Below are 18411 nucleotides of genomic sequence, written 5' to 3'. Positions count from 1 at the left end.
TGGTGACGTGAAGTCATGTGACCGTGCTGTAGTTCCTTTATAGCCCAACATTAGCCTCCTTTAGCTTAGGGGTGGTGACGTGAAGTCATGTGACCGTGCTGTAGCTCCTTTATAGTCCAACATTAGCCTTTAGCTTAGCGGTGGTGACGTGAAGTCATGTGACCGTGCTGTAGCTCCTTTATAGTCCAACATTAGCCTTTAGCTTAGCGGTGGTGACGTGAAGTCATGTGACCGTGCTGTAGTTCCTTCATAGCCTAACGTTAGCTTTTTACTTCAAAAATCGCAAAGTGGTGTTAATACGTGGAGATTATCCTGCTGAACTAAACTTGTAAGTATCAGAAACATTTGTTTGACTCAAATATTATTCTCTGCAATAATCCAAAACCCATGGAAGAATTCCCATTGTGGAGGGAACCAGAGAGATGCTGCCTTCAGGGTCAGCCTACAGAAATACATCATCACTGCACCTCTCCATAGGCGTGACTCTATAGGTAGATTCAATAGGATGAGGGTGCAGTAGGATTAAGGCCCCCCCCCCCCCCACACAGGAAGTGAGAGCTCTGGTTGTTTCAGACAAAGCCCTGGGCTCAGCAGATATCTGGACATGAAACACACTGCCAAGCTTTGGCTGGGTTTCCTTTGAGCTAATTAAAGTTAGGCTGAAAGATACTGTAACATGATATTATAGCTGAAAAGGGCTGAGTAATGTTCTCACTGTCAGGACTGATTTAAATCAATGGTCCCATGGTCTCCTCTGCATTGAATCTAAGTGGAGGAATCGCTGTGATTAGGAACAGAGTGTGAAACAATTCCACAAACTCATGAACATAGCAGCATTTTGTTGAAATTTCAGAAACACACTTCAGTTTTTCTTCAGTGAGCTTAGTTCAAGAACAAACCATTTCAATCAGATATGGAAAAATGAGGCTACGAGAATGTAAATAATAAGATAAGAAGGTATACTCACTGCAGATCCAGGCTCTCCCTCTTCAGCGGAAAACCATTTCAGCATGGTTTCAGTTTAGACCTTCAAAACACACAGTAAATAAATCATTTCGAATCCATAAAAATGAAATTATTTGCACATTCCCGATACAATATTGCACATTTCTACTTAAAAGTACAGATTTAAAAGAACTTCACAGCTCTTTTGTGTTTTTCATGTTTTCATTGTATAATTGTATTTATGTATTTTCTTCTATTCTACATTTAAAATTGGTCTTAGAGCGTATATATATATATATTTCATGCTGCTAGGTTTATGTTATGTCAAATGTTTTTGATGCGGTGTATTAACAATGCAAATTCCTTTAAAAAATAAACTGGTTTAGTATGTATTCCACTTTACAATTCTGTCATGTTGTAGATCCAGGACATTATATGTTAAAAATTGCATCTAATCATGAACATGAACATGTGTAATTTTAATGGTTGACATATATACATTACATGTTGATACATGTTGAACGGTGGTATGGTATAATACAGAGGATAATACAGAGGATGGTACAATCTCTTAAAAGGCTGACTCTGCGTTTTAAATAGCCATTATAGAATTGCAGGCAATATAAGACTGTGCTCTCTCTGTCTTTAAAATATTTACAAGCTCACTAGGCCAGCAGATAATGGCAGAAGGAGTACAGGCTTTCAGGTCAGATCATCAAGTCGTTCAAGTGTGGGATGTAGGCCAAACCGAGACATGACCATAAAGCATTTACTACACTCTCTGTAGAGCTGGGTTCAGGCTAAATAACAGCAGCTGGAAAGCACAACCATGTTTAAAAGCAGGCTGACAGACAGGTGTGGCTCTGGGTAATTAGTGTAGCCAGTATCCAAACAACCAGGAGATTACACTGTGACTTGAGGCCTGTTAAAACACGGGGTGCATTACCAGACAAATCATTCAGCCGTACCCACATGACGCAGATAAATCAGGTCAGACTGGTCCTCAGCTGCATAACACTTCAAAACAATGTGGATATTTGGTATATTTCCAGAAATGCTAAACGACTTGAAGCAATTTATTACACACACACAATATGAGCTTACTTATTTGTGACAAGCTCAAGAGAAGCTGTTATGGTTGATAAATGAACTACTTTATTGATTATTAATATATTCTCTTGACTATTTTACCTCCTTGTATTCCTTTAAATCTTATATATCATGTGTGCTGCATGTGTGCAAAAAGGGTATAGACGTCTGACGTGTATGTAACTTCTTGTTTTCGGTTCATCTTGTGTTTATGTGACACATCATGTGTATGAAAAGTGCTATACAAATAAAGCGTTCTTCTTATACATGTTATTACTCTGGGGACTCGTTTATTTTAAATTAGCAGATTATTTAGGTTTATATAAATATTTGTATTTTTTATTCCACATTTTTTCTTTAACTTCTTGTGTTTGGAAAAATATGTTATACTATTTGTATCGTATTATTATGTTGCACATTACCCTGTGACTAAAACAGTTGCACATGAGTTAGCTTGTAGCTTGGAGGACATTTAATGTCAAATAATGTACAGAATCATGAATATTAGTAATTTGATGGTTAGCATAATACAAACCATTTGTGGTTAAGTCTCTAAAGAGTAGGACTGATGATGCATTTAAATGAGTGAGCAGCAATGTAATCCTCACGCTTTATGCAATTAATTTACACAAAATGAGTTCACTTATTTGTGATTAGCAAAAGAGGAGCACATTTTTACTTAAACGTCTTAAGGATATATATTCATTTCAATGTTATTGTATTCTTTTATTGTAGATTTTGACTCAAACTCCTTATGTTTATATAATTATTTGCATTAAAAAACAGAAATAATATCCCTTTAAGTAACATTTCAAACCGACGTTTGCTAATGTGCTAGCTTGCACCTCCAAAATGCTATACTGCCCGACTTATTTACCCGTACCACGGCTCATTGGAACCGCAAATGCATCACACTTGCCCCCAGAAAAGGGCCTTATGAGTTGGGGTAGGCGTCATAGAGAAAGTCGGGCAGTTATTTTCAAAAATATCAGATATAGCTGACGTTAATCCAGCTAGCTAACTTTATCTTGCTGACATGCTAACTTAGCTAGCATCTTTGACTGTCCACTTGAGAGATTAGCTCGGTCAAGCAAGATTTAACCCATTAAATGTCACTTTTAAATGCTTACCGGATTCAAAACGTCATGAAGGATCCACCTGACACCTCACAACGTTGGGGAAATCCCGGTAAAATGCATTTTTATTCCACTTAGCGACGAAATTGCAGAGATATTCCTGGGTCACGTTTGTCAACAGACAACTGGAAGGAGAAGTGCGCATGCGCAGTTCTGTCACAGTGACAAATCCCGGAAGCGTCTGTTGTTTTTCCAACCCAGTTGATATTTAGCCACGCCCACTTCTGCATAACGACGGCATCGACGGAGCGTCAGAGCGTATTCGTCTTGGTTTTCGTCCCATGTAAATTATTAACTTGACAGCCTCAGTGGTTCATCTTAATACTAGCAGTATATTCCTTGGTGTAGTGGACATTACCATGGAAAAATGTTCTAATAAATACATCAGAAATTGCATACAAATTGTAAATCTGCCCAAAGGAAGATTCTTCTTAGCTTCAATTTAAATCAATTGGAAACTAATTGTATTTTATTTTATCTTTTAATGCACTTTTTATTTGACCTTCTTATGTCTATATACATATTTGTATTCTATTTAAATAAATGTTCTCCCTTTATTGCAAAGTTTTACTTATAAATAATATATATATATAGTATATACATATTTGTATTCAATAATTGCTTTATTCCACATTGTTTCTTAAGCTTCTGATTTAAATAGTTGTATTCCATTTGTATTGATTTGATCCTTTTATTGCTTCTACTTACTTATTTATGTTAAGTAGAATATTTGTAGTCTTTTTTATTATATTCTATTTCAACTAATTGTATTATTTTATTCCACATGTTTAATTTAAGTTTTTATGTTAATTAAGAGTTGTTTAACCTATTTAAGGTGTTCTTTATTTTATTCCACATTTGTACTTTAACTTCATATATTTAAATACATCTTTTTTTAATAATATTTTATTTCACATTTGTACTTTTACTTCATATTTATTATATAAATAACTGTTATCCTGAGCTCCTTGATATTAATGCCCTGGTTCTGAATTACTGTGCACAATGGGGGCTTTTGGGTGTGCTTCTTGACAGCAGCATTAATTAGTGAAGTGTTTTCTTATGTATTACATGCATAAGGCACTAAGGCTGTGTAAGGTGTGCAGCCCACAGAGCATAACAGTCTAATCCAGGAGGACCACAATCTTCACGGCTTTGACGTCAAATGTTTTTAATCTGGTTGAGGGCTCAGCGGTGGCATTTTGCCAACACCCTCTCCTCTCTCTCTGTTTCTGTCAAAGAGGCGAAGGGGCTCTTGCTTACAAGCTAATATATTAATGCTCAGTAAAGATTGATCTGTCTTTTTCTTCAAAGCAATGGAGTTTTAATGTTTCTGGAAGAATGAAGGTTTTCTTATGGGGGATTTGAAAAGGGCCACCGAGTCAATTGGATTTGTTTTGCAGGTCAACTTTGAATAGCCCACGGTGGGTCGTCTGAAGAAGAATGATGTTTGCTGCACGGGGGAACAATGTGGATGACAACTTGTCTTTAGGATTTCCTTTATTTTAACTTCATTTTGCTGCTTTTTCACTTAAAATATGGGTCAAAGACCGAGTAACTTAGATAAGGAGGTGACTCTCCAACACATGCAGGAACTCTACCTCAAATTTGCCACAGATTGTCCGAGTGGAAACCTGCACCTGCACGAATTCAAGAAAATATTCGGAATAAACAGCAAATCCACGGAAGAAGAATGCGCATTCATGGACAATGTTTTCAGATCCTTCGACACGAACCATGTAATGTAACAGTGTCTTCTTGAGTGTGTGGTATTGAATATAAATATACAATATTTTAAATAATGCATTGCTGGATGAAGTGATGTTGACTAATCACTTTGACCCATTCATTTAGCATTTTATGAGTTTCTGTGTGACTGATCTATCCTGCTTTTCCTCAGGACGGTCATTTGGACTTCATGGAGTACGTGGCAGCTATTCATCTTGTCCTTCGTGGGAAACTAGAAGACAAATTGAGGTGGTCGTTTAAAGTTTATGACAGAAATGGAAACGGCTGCCTGGACAGACAGGAAGTGAGACACATTGTCAAAGTAAGTATTCAGTTGTTTTATTTAGGATTTAATATCTTATCTTCATACTTTTCCTGTAGAATATAGTTTGGATTTGGCACACCTTTTTGACATTGCTTTCCAACGGGACACTGTGTTGGTCTACTTGTTTCCACTCTTGTTAAATAATTAATACAATTCAACAACCCCTATTTCTATCCAAAATTACACATGCAATGCAGCTGGTTTCATCACTAAAATAGAGGATTACGGAAAAGCTTTAAGTACAGTCTCACTATATACATATCTTCCAGTCCAAATGGAGGTAATATTATTAGATTATTAAGGTTTAAAAATATGTTTTATTTGTAAAGTTTATTATAATTTATTGTGAAGTCCCTTTAATTTTATTTTAAAATGCATTTTCATTTTGAAGCTACTCTATATTTTAGACTTTGTTGTACCAGTATTTATGTGCAGGAAGAATAGCTGTCTACCTGCTACCTTTCTCTGTGGTGTGTGTGTGTGTGTGTGTGTGTGTGTGTGTGTGTGTGTGTGTGTGTGTGTGTGTGTGTGTGTGTGTGTGTGTGTGTGTGTGTGTGTGTGTGTGTGTGTGTGCGTGTGTGCGTGTGTGTGTGTGTGTGTGTGTGTGTGTGTATGTGTGTATGTGTGTGTGTGTGTGTGTGTGTGTGTGTGTGTGTGTGTGTGTGTGTGTGTGTGTGTGTGTGTGTGTGTGTGTGTGATATCCCAAGTTTAGTTTCTGCTAGTTTCTTGAAAAAAAGATCCAAGGAAAAAAACATTTCCTTAAATGAAAATAAAATGTTGCTTCTTGTTATTATTTCCTACGTTACATAATTTATTGTGAATTACTGCTCAACTTTTATTTATACCCTTGAAAAACAAAAGTGTGTGTATTCCCTGCTTCAATTCAGATTATCACCAAGATAAAGACACACAACGATCCGGGCGTCCCCGTGGACGTTGATGGAATTTGTGACAGAATATTTGACTCGGTGGACAAGAATAAAGACAGTAAGTACTACAGTATAACACAATCATCTTTCTTCTTGTGCTGTTTTACTTTGATCCCATTCAGATTGTGCGTCCTTCTGCGTCTCTTAGGTCAGATTACTCTGGAGGAGTTCATGGAGGGGGCTGAGAAGGACCCTTGGGTGTTGGAACAGCTCAAACTGGACATCGGGCCCTGTGATTGGTTCATTGATCGGAATGAGAAGAAACCCTAATAAAGAGGATTCATGATATATAACGAACACAAAGTAGAAGTCTGCCGTCGGAGTTGTTTACACACGTTGGTGTCAGGTCAACGCTCATGTTGGGAAGTTTTCCAAGGACTCAATCTGCATCGTGTTTTTTTCAATGGGAGGACATTTCTTCGGTTGTGGGAAATGCAGAACAATGGAAGATGCACCTGCATTTTCTAAGTGAAGCCTCTCAGTTGTACAGAGTTTGAGGACACAGACACATCATGGCTGAAGACGCTTTTTGACTACAAACATTTTTATGCCTGGAAAATGGTGAATGGACACCTTTGACATATCTCTTGATGTTTACTCATTCAGATTCAAAGTGGATGCATTACTCTCCTTATTCATAATGATACAACTCCTAAAACATATTTCCATCTGTATAGCAACATGTAACTTGTGCTTGTTTTCTGTAAGTGAGATTGGTTGTGATTTATTTTTGTTAAATGTGAATGGTGACTTGAAGGCAATATGATATGAGGATATTTTACTCTCAGATTTAGTCTGAACTGTTCCATCACAGCAGCTCCATTTGCAACGTCAACGAGGACCAATATTAAGACAAGAATTAGGGAAACAGAAATAACATTACAATCACTGAAGGCAGTTGAAGTCCCTTTAACCTTTAACATACATTTGATCGATTAAACCTTGTATTTAATTTGAGGATTGACTTCAGTCTAACTTTATTAAATGGTGGGACCCTCTATCGATGTAATGGTAACTATTACTATTGAGAGATAATGTTAATATGTTTTTTATGATGATTCATTGAGCTCTCGCCCTAAAGCGGTGGACAAACACTTGTGCCAAGTATTATTACAATACTGTACAACTCTCAATCACAGAGGTAAATAGCAGAAGAACAATGTGTCAACTAGCCCCAAAGGATCTAAGGCAGCGGAGAAAGTCAATTATTGACAAATAATAAGTGTCTCTTTAATGAAATTACCTGTTGGTAAGCCATCTTATTGGAGAAGCTCGTCAAGATAGGGATGTACACTTATTCACTTTCTTGATGACAGGAAGCTAAGAGGATCAACTCTAAGGTTTGTGAGCTAAAACTCGAGAGAGTTAGCTAAGCTTAGCATAAAGACTGGAAGCATATTTAAAAACTTCTTAAACTGACTACTGAAATTCGTATTTCACTTTCCTTAACTGTGTTTGTGTCCATGCTCATAGCTCTCACCCCACAGGAGGGATCTTTAACACTTTGGCAAGTTAAGTTCAGGCTAGCTGTTTCCCTGTGTTCTATCTTTATGCTAAGCTACGCTAACAGTCTCTTGGCTTTTATAGTCATAATTGAGAGTGGTATTAATAATCTCCTGACTCTTGACAAGTAAGCAAATAAGCGTCTTTACCAATTTGCCGAACCCACTATTTAACGCTTCACAGTCCATTTTGGCAACTGGCAGGCTAACCTTTCTCTAAAGAAAGATGTACCACAGGTAAAACCCAAAGAATTTAAGGCTATTTTCCCATTTATCACAATTAAAATCTTACTATTGCAACCCAAAATTATCAGGAATTTACAAATGAACATTGACATGGTTTGTGCCCTTATAGATGCATTTGAAACATATATATATATAGAATTCTTATATTTGAATGTGATGATGATATTGTTGGGTATTTTTGTTTCATATACTTCCATTTAACAAAAAACATGCTGCTGTGAATAATAATTTCCCAATTTTGGATCAATAAAGTATTTTCTGATCTAATATTAGTCACAGCTTTTCGGTTTTCTATGATTTTCTTAGCCTTTTATCACTCGTGCCTGGTTTGAAACCCAGAAGGTGGATGAGGAAGAAAATATTATAATAAGAAGAACCATACATGCAGAGGGGATGACTGCATATGGCAGTATCATTAGTTTTCATTTATTTTACTATTACGTTCCTGTCTCTTTCTTTCGTCATGAGCCAGTCTATATACTGTACAGAACACTATGATCCAGACTCAGCTCATTAGCCTGATGGGAGCTTTTACTGTATGATTTAGCCTGACTCACTATTCTTAGCCTTTAAGGCTCTTTGCCTAATGGTATCATATTCTTTAGCTCCACAGAGACCCTAGTGAGAACCAGAGACACACACACACACACACACACACACACACACACACACACACACACACACACACACACACACACACACACACACACACACACACACACACACACACACACACACACACACACACACACACACACACACGCACACACACACACACACACACACACACACACACACACACACACACACACACACAGTGTCCAACATGGTTTTGCTGGCAACATGTGTTTTTCTATTGTCAGTCTTTAAAGGTAATCTATTATGCAAAATCCACTTTTTCATGTTTTTTATACATAAACATGTGTCCCCTCTGTGGAAAGAGATTCTGAAAGTTTCAGGACAAAAAGTGAGGGCATCTTTTGTCCTGATCCATTTATATAAAAACATGTCTGAAAATGACCTGATCATATTTTGGCCACTTTATGATGTCATAACGATGTTTTGTCTTGAGTAACCATTAGCCAATCAGCAACCAAGGTAACCCCCCCACCCCCACCCCACACCTTTTCACCTGAATCTCCTCCTAGAGCACCATTGTATTATTTGTAATCAAATGTCTCTCATACCCCTTTCACACCCCGTTCAAGCTCCGTACTAGAGCTTTTCTGGTTCGGAACCGGTTCTTCGGTTCAGCTCCCGCTCTGTTCACACTGCTCAGAGCCCGACTGGTGCTGCGTCATTGCGTCATCGTTTGCGTCATGACGTAACCGTTTGCGTGCCTGCTTCATAAAGCCAAACCGTGCAGAAACCCCTCACATCGGCAACAACAACAATGGCAGGTATTGAAGCGCTACTCGTTTTGGTTTTGCTCTGTCGAAACGAAATGAAAGAAATGGGACGACTTTACTACCAACTTTACAGTCGTTACATGCTACATTCAAAAGTTCTTACACAGTTACACAGTGGTTCAAAATAAAAAAAAATGGGTACTATTCGAGGGCCGGACTGGTTCAATCTTTATTGCAAAACGTATTGAAATGAACTTATTGCACATATTAAACAAATGATTGCCTATAAAAACAACATTACACAGGGTTAGGCTTTTTGTTGTTGTTGGAGGTTGATATCGCCCCTGCCTCTGTGTAATAGATATAAGTCATGGTTGATGACCTTCCGGGTCTGTCCAGCAGAGGGCGCGTGTTGCTTGCCGCGGGTGCATAATACACAGGGGTGCACACAACTTTCTCAGTGAGGTACTCAGATGAGTACCTGGAGTCAGTGTTTGGTACTCCAACTTCCAGCTCCCCTCAAAGTTCCCATGAAGCCCTCTGTATCGCGAATGTCAGCGGGTGGGGGTGCTAGTGGAGTATGATGAAGCCCTCTGTATCGCGAATGTCAACGGGGGGGGGGTAGTAGTAGTAGAGTGCAGAGCTTCGTGACCACAGAGCGTGTGAACGTTGTGATCAGCTGTTTTAGCGCAGTGCTGCTGTACAGGCCGACGTTAACAGCAGCCCTGTCTGTGCACACGGAGACCAACTCCGTCGTCCGATGATCTAACCGCCTTCTGGAAAAGCTTCACATATACATCGGTACGCAAATGCGCTTTGTGACACAAGTGACGGTACGCATTTCAGATTGTTGCCGCGCATGCGTACCTGCGTACCACTTATGTGCACCCCTGATAATACATAAGACTTGAAGCAAGCTAACATCGTCTCTGTTTCCTTTGTCTTATATTTTCCCCATATTAAGTGAGTTCATCCGTGAGAAACGTTATATATGTAGACTGACTGTGTATAATATTAATGTGAATAGTGATAGTTGTTAGAGGTATTTTTGGAGGGTTTCTCTAGGTTCTGTAATTGTTGTAGCTGTGTATGCTAGCTTTGCGAGCGCCGTTAGCTATGCTAGCGCAGCTAGCTATGATAGTGTAGTTTAGCTCCAAGAAGGGGAGTTTGGGTGTTAATTTGGATATGTATGTTTGTACTGTGCATTTAAAAAGTGACATCTTGTGTGTTAAATTGGATGTATGTTTGCAGTACGCGCATTGTTAGTGGTTGTTTTATATCAAGAATCCATGTTCTGTATTATACAGCGTGCTATGTGTACCATGTTGTTGGCGGATATAATACATAAGACTTGAAGCAAGCTAACATCGTCTCTGTTTCCTTTGTCTTATATTTTCCCCATATTAGGGGCATAACATTTGCCCCCGCCTCCGACGTAAGCATGTCGTATGCGCTGCTTGCTTTCTAGACCGACAACTTTTTGGTGCCTGAAACGAACCGGATTCCGGAGCTTAGAGGCGGCTCCGCTGCGGTGTGAACAGGAAAAAACGGTGCTTCTCAAGCTCCAGCACCCGAACCGGCCCTGGAACCGCGTTCGTGTGAAAGGGGAATCAGAGGGGCGTGGGGAGTGGCTCCTTATTTTCATCTAAAGTAACAGACAGAGAATCAGCACTGTTGCAGATACAAGACAGTATCCACTACATGACATTAAACAAGGTACAAATGTAATGAAGCTGGGTTGGATATTTTTTCATGGTGTCCACTTGTTATTAGCTGTGGCTTAACAACTTGCTTATTACTCCTTTTGTTTAAACCTGAAGTAAACCGTAACATGAACAATGTTCACTGAATAACAACCTTTAACTCAAACTGCAGTTTCAAGCCAATTGATTTTATTTTGCGGATTTTTCTTTACCTATTTCTTATTACCCCAAGCAGTAATAGATTGGGTGCGTTTTTAATTATGAAGCGTTTTAAAGGAACAGTTAAACTTGATGACCAAAACACAAGCTGGGAGGTTTATACAGCTGATCTCCAGACCGAAACCACACACAAGGAATCTGACTTTATGTCTTACCTGGAGAAACGTGTGCAGTGGTTTGCAAAAAGTGTCATGTTGATTTGCGAATTGTGTGAAAAGCTGAAAACCTGTTTAGAGTTTTGGAGATTTGAGCCGATGTTTTGCACTTTGAGTGTCAGTTAAAATAATTGTGCGTTATGTATAATTTTAGTGTTTTAGCAATCTATAAAAACTGTAAGTAGCTATTAACCACACTTATAACGTTTTCTTCTATATCCAGCACTAATGTAAGATCCATTACCTTGAGTCAGATGAGCAGTTTTAAATCTGACCCAGGTGGCTGATACTAGTCTTGCTGCATTCACTGCCTGGGTCAGTTACCAAGAGGTGTTGGTACAGATTGCAAATGTGAAGAAATATACAGAATGTTTTTTTTGAAAAATCAATTTAGAGATGTATTTGGATGTACTTCCTGCTGGTTCTTGGTTAAATATCTTAGGGGCTGTACACACGAAGCAGTTTTTATTGTATCGACTATGCAAGGTGTGTTGAAAGGGCATTTGATGGCTACAGCGCTGATGAAGGTTGCACCCCAACCATAACCAGCTAATCGTACCATTTAACCTTTGGGTGATGTTTTTAAAGTATTGAAGTAGGAAACCTGTCTAGCTACATTTTTGGTGCATATAAAAGTTTTCTGAAGGCCTAGTGGCCAGAGCTAGCTATTTGACCATTCTTAGAGAAAGTAACAAGCTACGACGCTGCTAATCAGGAAGTACTCGTTTGAGGACATTGGGACTTTATTATCATTCATGTAAAGTGAAGGCTTAAAAGTAATCCAACATGGTTTGGAAAGATTTGAGAAGAAACAAATAGTTTACAAGAGAATAAATATTTCTGACATGTGGTACACAATTTTTATTTTTTATTCTTATGTGATTCATTTCAAGGGCAAATAGGTCATCTTTAAATAATGTCATAACTTTCCTTTACTTATTACAACTTTAAAGTATGCAGCATTGACACAGATTTTATATTTAATATACAAACTATTTATAAAGCAGATTCTTCAAAAACCACATTTAAAATACACCAACACATTCAGATATATGTATATATTTTGTTCTTCTTTTTATTTCAAGCTTTTCTTCAGAGAGCACTCCTCTTCAGCCCAGAGTTTGGTGAGCAGCTACTTGATGGTTGAGGGCTCTTCTTCTCTCTGCTCAGATCCAAAGCTCAGGTGTGACATGGACCTCTCAGCTGTTCCAGTTCTTGCTGAAGAGCTGCGTGGTTCCTTCTCTCATCTTGGATCTTCAGGTAGAAATATTCCTGGTTGCTTCTGTAAGCCACTTTGACCTGCTCAAATTCTTGGTGGAGCTCCTTCTTCATGGTCCTTTTGATGTTGTTTCGAACCTCAGTGGCAATCTCGAAGGTGTTCATGCTCTCAGGGTCGCAGGTCCTCTTCAGGCTCTCAAATTCCTCCTGTATGTCTTTCTCTTTTGTGATGGACATTTCTTTCAGGTTCGTCTGGCGGGCTAGCTGCTGTTTAGCCTCCTCCAGTTGCCTTCGTGTTTCCTGTTCCTGATTCAGGAACCTCTTTGTGAGGTTTTTCTCACGAGCCAGCTCACGTCTAGTCTCCTCCAGTTCTCTGCTGAGCTCCAGCCTGGGGTTAGACTCCCAGCTGTTAGCATTAGCAGGCTGGCGCATGAGCGTAGTGTTCTGCTCTCGACGTCGCTGCCTCCTTCTCACATGCTCCATCTTTAGCTGGAAGATTATCTGTGTGTAGTTCTGCTGAAAATGTGGTCTCTCTCTCTGAAGGAAAATGTTTCGTGCAGACTTAGAAACTTGGGTCCTATTGGCCAACTAGGACGGAATGCCCTGTGATGTCATGAGCTGATCAAAGCACTCGTTCTTTGCAATTATTTCATGTTTCCATAGGGATGTCATAGAATGTTGGCAGTACACCGATGACATCATGTGTTCTGAATGGTTTGATCTGCTCATGACATCAGCATGACATCACAGGGCATTCCGTCCTAGTTTGCAAATAGGACCCAGGTTCTCAGTCTGCACAAACCATTTTCCTTCAGAGAGGTAATACATTTTCAGCAGATCTACACACAGCAAATCTTCCAGCTAGAGGAGATGGAGCATGTGAGGCACAGACATCGAGAGCAGAACTCTACGCTCATGCGCCAGCCTGCTAATGCTAACAGCTGGGAGTCTAACCCCAGGCTGGAGCTCAGCAGAGAACTGGAGGAGACTAGACGTGAGCTGGCTCGTGAGAAAAACCTCACAAAGAGGTTCCTGAACGAAGAACAGGAAACACGCAGGAAACTGGAGGAGGCTAAACAGAAGCTAGCCCGTAAGCAGAAATGGAATGAATTGTCCATCACCAAAGAGAAGGAAATACAGGATGAATTTGAGAGCCTCAAGAGGACCTGCGACCCTGAGAGCATGAACACCTTCATGATTGCCACTGAGGTTCAAAACAACATCAAAAGGATCATGAAGAAGGAGCTTCACCATGAATTTGAGCAGGTCAAAGTGGCTTACAGCATCAACCAGGAATATTTCTACAAGAAGATCCAGTTTGAGAGAAGGAACAACGCAGCTCTTCAGCAAGAACTGGAACAGCTGAGAGGTCCACATCCTTCCAGCCTGAGCTTTGGATCTGAGCTGAGAGACAGCCTTCAGGAGCAGCGGGAGTCAGAGGATATGGAGCTGCTGTCAGCAGAGTCTCTGATGCAGAGGATGGGCCAGAAGATCCAGTCCGTGAAAAACAGGAAGAACAGCCCTCAACCATCAAGGAGATGCAGACCTCATCTGACACTCTGAAGAAAAACCTGAAACTAGAAAATGCATTTCCTGCTGAAAATGCATGTGAATGCTGTAAACTACGTACATTTGTTGCTGAAAATGCAGAAAAAGCTGAATATTTTATTAGCTGAATGGTAGCTGCTTTTAGCTACAAAAACCAAGTAAGTGTGTTGCTGAACTTGGTGGAGAAATGCAGAAAAGTGAAATGATTTGAATCAAAAATGGTTACAGCTTTTGTTGTATAAACAACTAAATGTACAGCCTCAATGTCCTGAAATAGCTGAATAATGTAATAGTTGAATGGTTTATAGCTGAAAGTAGGCTGAAGGAGCTAGATATTAAATGTAAGTAGTAGTGAATGAATGTGTATTAAGAAGAGAAAATGAAGTAAAAATGCTTTGAAAAACAGCAGAATATTTTAACTGCAAACATTTTAATATTTTAATGGTTTCTGTAGCTGAAAGCATGCTGAAGTAGTTAGCGGTTGAAATAAGAAGCGGAAGAATAAAGATTTGAAGAAAAATAGTGGGACAGCATTCGCACGAATAAAAAGAAGAAGAAAAATATATATATTTATAAAACGGACAAGTCAAATCAAGCAATCTGATTGGTTCTTAGCCGTGATATAATGAGCGTATATCACGGGTAGAATTGTAGTTACTTTTCACAAGTCAGTATCCCTCCGCGTCTGAGAAACAGCTACAACCGTTACAACTGTTACATTACGTCCGTTACGAAACTAACTAACTACCAAAGCATAAGATGGAAACATTTAAGGTTAACTTCGACCTCCATGGTGGCCTTACTATGGAGGAGTGGATTGAGCAGTGCCTATCTCAAGAAAAAAAAGCACCTAAATGACGACATGCAGAGCTACGTGAAGAGCAGAACTGGAGAAGTAGCAACATTCAAAAGCTTTCTGATGCGGGTCTTGAAACAAAGCAGAGAAATTATGACCGTTAGTGGCCACAGGTGCGAAAGCTCTCTCCAGAGCTACTGGAAGCCCAATCTCGGGGACCGGAGAAAGTGGAGCAATATTCTCGCCACGCCAAGCAACAGCCTAGAACAACCTCAACCTATAAAAGTGACCCCCATTCTACTGATGTTGGACAGTTTTTCAGTGTGTGCACAATAAACAGCAACATACAAATGAATGTAAATAAACAGCAAAATAATCGATCAACGCTCTCTGTCTAATATGTTCGCTAGCTGTTAGTGTTGTTGCATAGCAAAAGGCAACGTGCAGAAGGCAACGGAGGGACTATTTTATTTTGAACATCATTATTTATTAATAAATACTATTTAAATTGGAGTGTGTATTTTTCTTTCATATTGCCACACTTGGTAACCGTTTTATAAAAGCAATAGCTCACTTCAGGCCGTGATATATGCTCATTATATCAAAGTTAAGGGGCGTTGTTCAGCCCGACGCGAAGACCATATACCACGGCCTGTCGTGAGCTATTGCTTAAAGTGGACCTATCATGCTATATTTGAATAATATAGTGTAGGACCATACCTATATAAGGCATATTTATACTTTTCATTTTTCAAAATACCAAATAGATCATGCATTTTAGCCATTCCTCATTTCGCTCAATTTAACACTGCCTTTCACACTCGGATTCAGTGAGAACAGCACCATCTGGTGGCCTGAAATATATACTACAGCGTCTCCAGCGCTTTCGAACGGCAATTTCCGTGGCTGTCTCCTCCTGATTGGTGGAGTTGGCCCAATAGCCGTAGCGCCAGGGGCGGCGCCAGGGGGTAGCTTGGAGTTACATTACATTATTACATTACATTGCATTTAGCTGACGCTTTTATCCAAAGCGACTTACAATACTGTAAGTGCGTTCGACCAACAAAGTACAAACTTAAAGAAAACAGAATCATATAAGTACATCAGGTTTCATAGAGCTAACACATTTCAAGTGCTACTCAACCGGCCTTAGATAAGCCAGTCCTTTGTTAGTATATAAGTGCTTTGTTAATAGTTCTATCGCTCGAAGTGGAGTCTAAAGAGATGAGTTTTCAGTCTGAAGAAGATGTGTAAGCTATCTGCTGTCCGGATTTCAATGGGGAGCTCATTCCACCATTTTGGAGCCAGGATAGCAAACCCACGTGTTTTTGCTGATGGGAACTTGGGTCCCCCTCGCAGTGCGGGTGCAGCGAGCTGTTTGGCTGATGCAGAGCGGAGTGCACGTGCTGGGGTGTACGGTTTAACCATGTCCTGGATGTAGGAAGGGCCAGATCCATTCAGCATGGTACGCAAGTACCAGTGTCTTGAAGTGGATTCTAGCAGTTACTGGAAGCCAGTGAAGGGAGCGGAGGAGCGGCGTGGTGTGGGAGAATTTAGGAAGGTTGAAGACCAAACGAGCAGCTGCATTCTGGATGAGCTGCAGAGGTCGGATGGCACATGCAGGTAGACCAGCCAGGAGGGAGTTGCAGTAGTCTAGGCGTGAGATGACGAGAGTCTGGACCAGAACCTGCGTCGCTTTCTGGGTCAGCTGGGGACGTATCCTCCTGATGTTGTAAAGAGTGTATCTGCAGCAGCGGGTTGTAGCAGCGATGTTTGCAGTGAAGGACAGTTTGTTATCTAGGGTCACACCTAGATTCCTTGCAGTCTGAGTCGGGGAAACAACAGAGGTGCCGATGTTGATTGTTAGGTCAAGAGTGGGACAATCTTTTCCCGGAAGGAAAAGCAGTTCAGTCTTGTCAAGGTTGAGCTTGAGGTGGTGAGCAGACATCCACCGAGAGATGTCTGCTAGACAAGCAGAGATGCGTGCGACGACCTGGGTCTCTGAGCGGGGAAAGGACAGAATTAGTTGGGTGTCGTCAGTGTAGCAGTGGTATGAAAAACCATGCGGGCTAATGACTGATCCAAACGAGTTTGTGTACAAGGAGAAGAGGAGGGGACCGAGAACAGAGCCCTGAGGGACCCCTGTAGTTAATTGACAAGGGTCGGACTCGGACCCTCTCCAAGTTACCCTGTAGGTGCGGTCTTTGAGGTATGAGGTGAGGAGGGAAAGTGCAGAGCCTGAAACTCCAAGTTCTTGGAGAGTGCGAAGGAGGATCTGATGGTTCACCGTGTCGAATGCAGCAGACAGGTCCAGAAGGATGATGACAGAGGAGAGGGAGGCTGCTTTAGCAGTGTGCAGTTCCTCAGAGACAGCAAGGAGAGCAGTTTCTGTTGAGTGACCTGCCTTGAAACCAGACCGGTGCGGATCCAGAAGGTTGTTCTGATGGAGATAACAGGAGAGTTGTTTAAAGACAGCGCGTTCATGTGTTTTAGACAGGAACGGGAGGAGAGAGACAGGCCTGTAGTTTATAACATCAGACGGGTTGAGAGTGGGTTTCTTTAGAAGAGGGTTTACTCTTGCCTCCTTGAGACTGTTTGGAAAGTGACCAGAAGTTAGAGAAGTGTTGATGAAATGGGTGAGAAACGGTAGAATATCAGGAGTGATAGTCTGAAGGAGGTTTGAGGGGATAGGGTCCAGAGGACAGGTGGTAGGACGGGCAGAGGTAACGAGGGTAAGAACCTCACTTGGAGAGAGAGGGGTGAAGGAGGTCAGTGTGTGGGGGAGGGTCGGTTGACCCAGCGGTGAGTAAAGGTGAGTCAGAAAGAGAAGAGCAAATATCATCAACCTTTTTTTCAAAGTGGTTAACAATGTCGCTTGACAGAAGGGAGGAGGGGGAAGGGGCTTTGGGGGGTTCCAAGAGGGAGGAGGGGGAAGGGGCTTTGGGGGGGTCCAAGAGGGTGGAGAAGATGGAAAATAGTTTTTGGGGATTGGAATAGGAAGATTGGATCTTATCTTGAAAGAAAGTGCTTTTTGCCTGAGAGATGGAAGCAGAGAAAGAGGAGAGCCTGATAGGTTAGGAGGTCGTCACAGTGTTTGGATTTCCACCGTTTCCGCTCTGCTGCCCTAAGGAGGGTTCTTTTAGCACGCAGTGCGTCATTTAGCCAGGGAGCAGGAGGGGACTGACGAGCCGGCCGAGATGTGAGAGGACAGAGAGAGTCCAGAGAGGATGAAAGAGTAGAGAGGAGAGTTTCTGCAGCAGAGTTTGGAGGCAGGAGTTGGAACGAGTCAGAGGAAGGGAGGGCTGAGAGCACCGATGAGGCAAAGGTAGAGGGGGAGAGGGAACGAAGGTTACGGAGGACAGGTGCAGAGTTAGAAGAGATTAGTTTGTTATGTTTGGAAATTGGTAGAGAGAATGAAATGAAGAAGTGATCGGATGTGTGAAGCGGGTTTACAGAGAGGTTAGAAGTAGTGCAGTTCCTTGAGAATATGAGATCAAGGACATTGCCAGCGTTATGAGTTGGT

General features: G+C 40.8%; 2 protein-coding genes across 4 annotated transcripts in view; one reads left to right on the top strand and one right to left on the bottom strand.

Moving 5' to 3' along the window:
* LOC307030149 (uncharacterized protein) overlaps positions 1-3316 on the bottom strand; it is a 58174-nt gene extending 54858 nt beyond the window's left edge. For all 3 annotated transcript variants that reach the window (XM_079666412.1, XM_079666413.1, XM_079666414.1), the window contains exons 1-2: positions 3165-3316; positions 968-1027 (exon numbers count right to left, since the gene is read on the bottom strand). In XM_079666412.1, coding sequence (XP_079522538.1) covers positions 968-1012 — 45 coding nt within the window. In that variant the 5' untranslated portion in view covers positions 1013-1027; positions 3165-3316. The remainder of the gene's footprint in view (positions 1-967; positions 1028-3164) is intronic.
* A 1392-nt stretch (positions 3317-4708) lies between these two features.
* Positions 4709-7036, top strand: LOC307030150 (guanylyl cyclase-activating protein 2-like; the record flags this gene model as incomplete). The annotated part of the gene is made up of 4 exons (XM_079666417.1): positions 4709-4909; positions 5071-5220; positions 6111-6210; positions 6301-7036. The coding sequence occupies 4 exons, from the start codon at positions 4709-4711 to the stop codon at positions 6420-6422; spliced, it is 573 nt and encodes a 190-aa protein (XP_079522543.1). The 3' UTR covers positions 6423-7036.
* Positions 7037-18411: the final 11375 nt, after the last annotated feature.

This window comes from Notothenia rossii, assembly GCF_949606895.1.
Source record: "Notothenia rossii genome assembly, chromosome: 2".
In the NCBI taxonomy this organism is placed as follows: Eukaryota; Metazoa; Chordata; class Actinopteri; order Perciformes; family Nototheniidae; genus Notothenia; species Notothenia rossii.
Note: the sequence above shows the minus strand (reverse complement) of the source record. Positions and strands in the feature narration are given on the sequence as shown.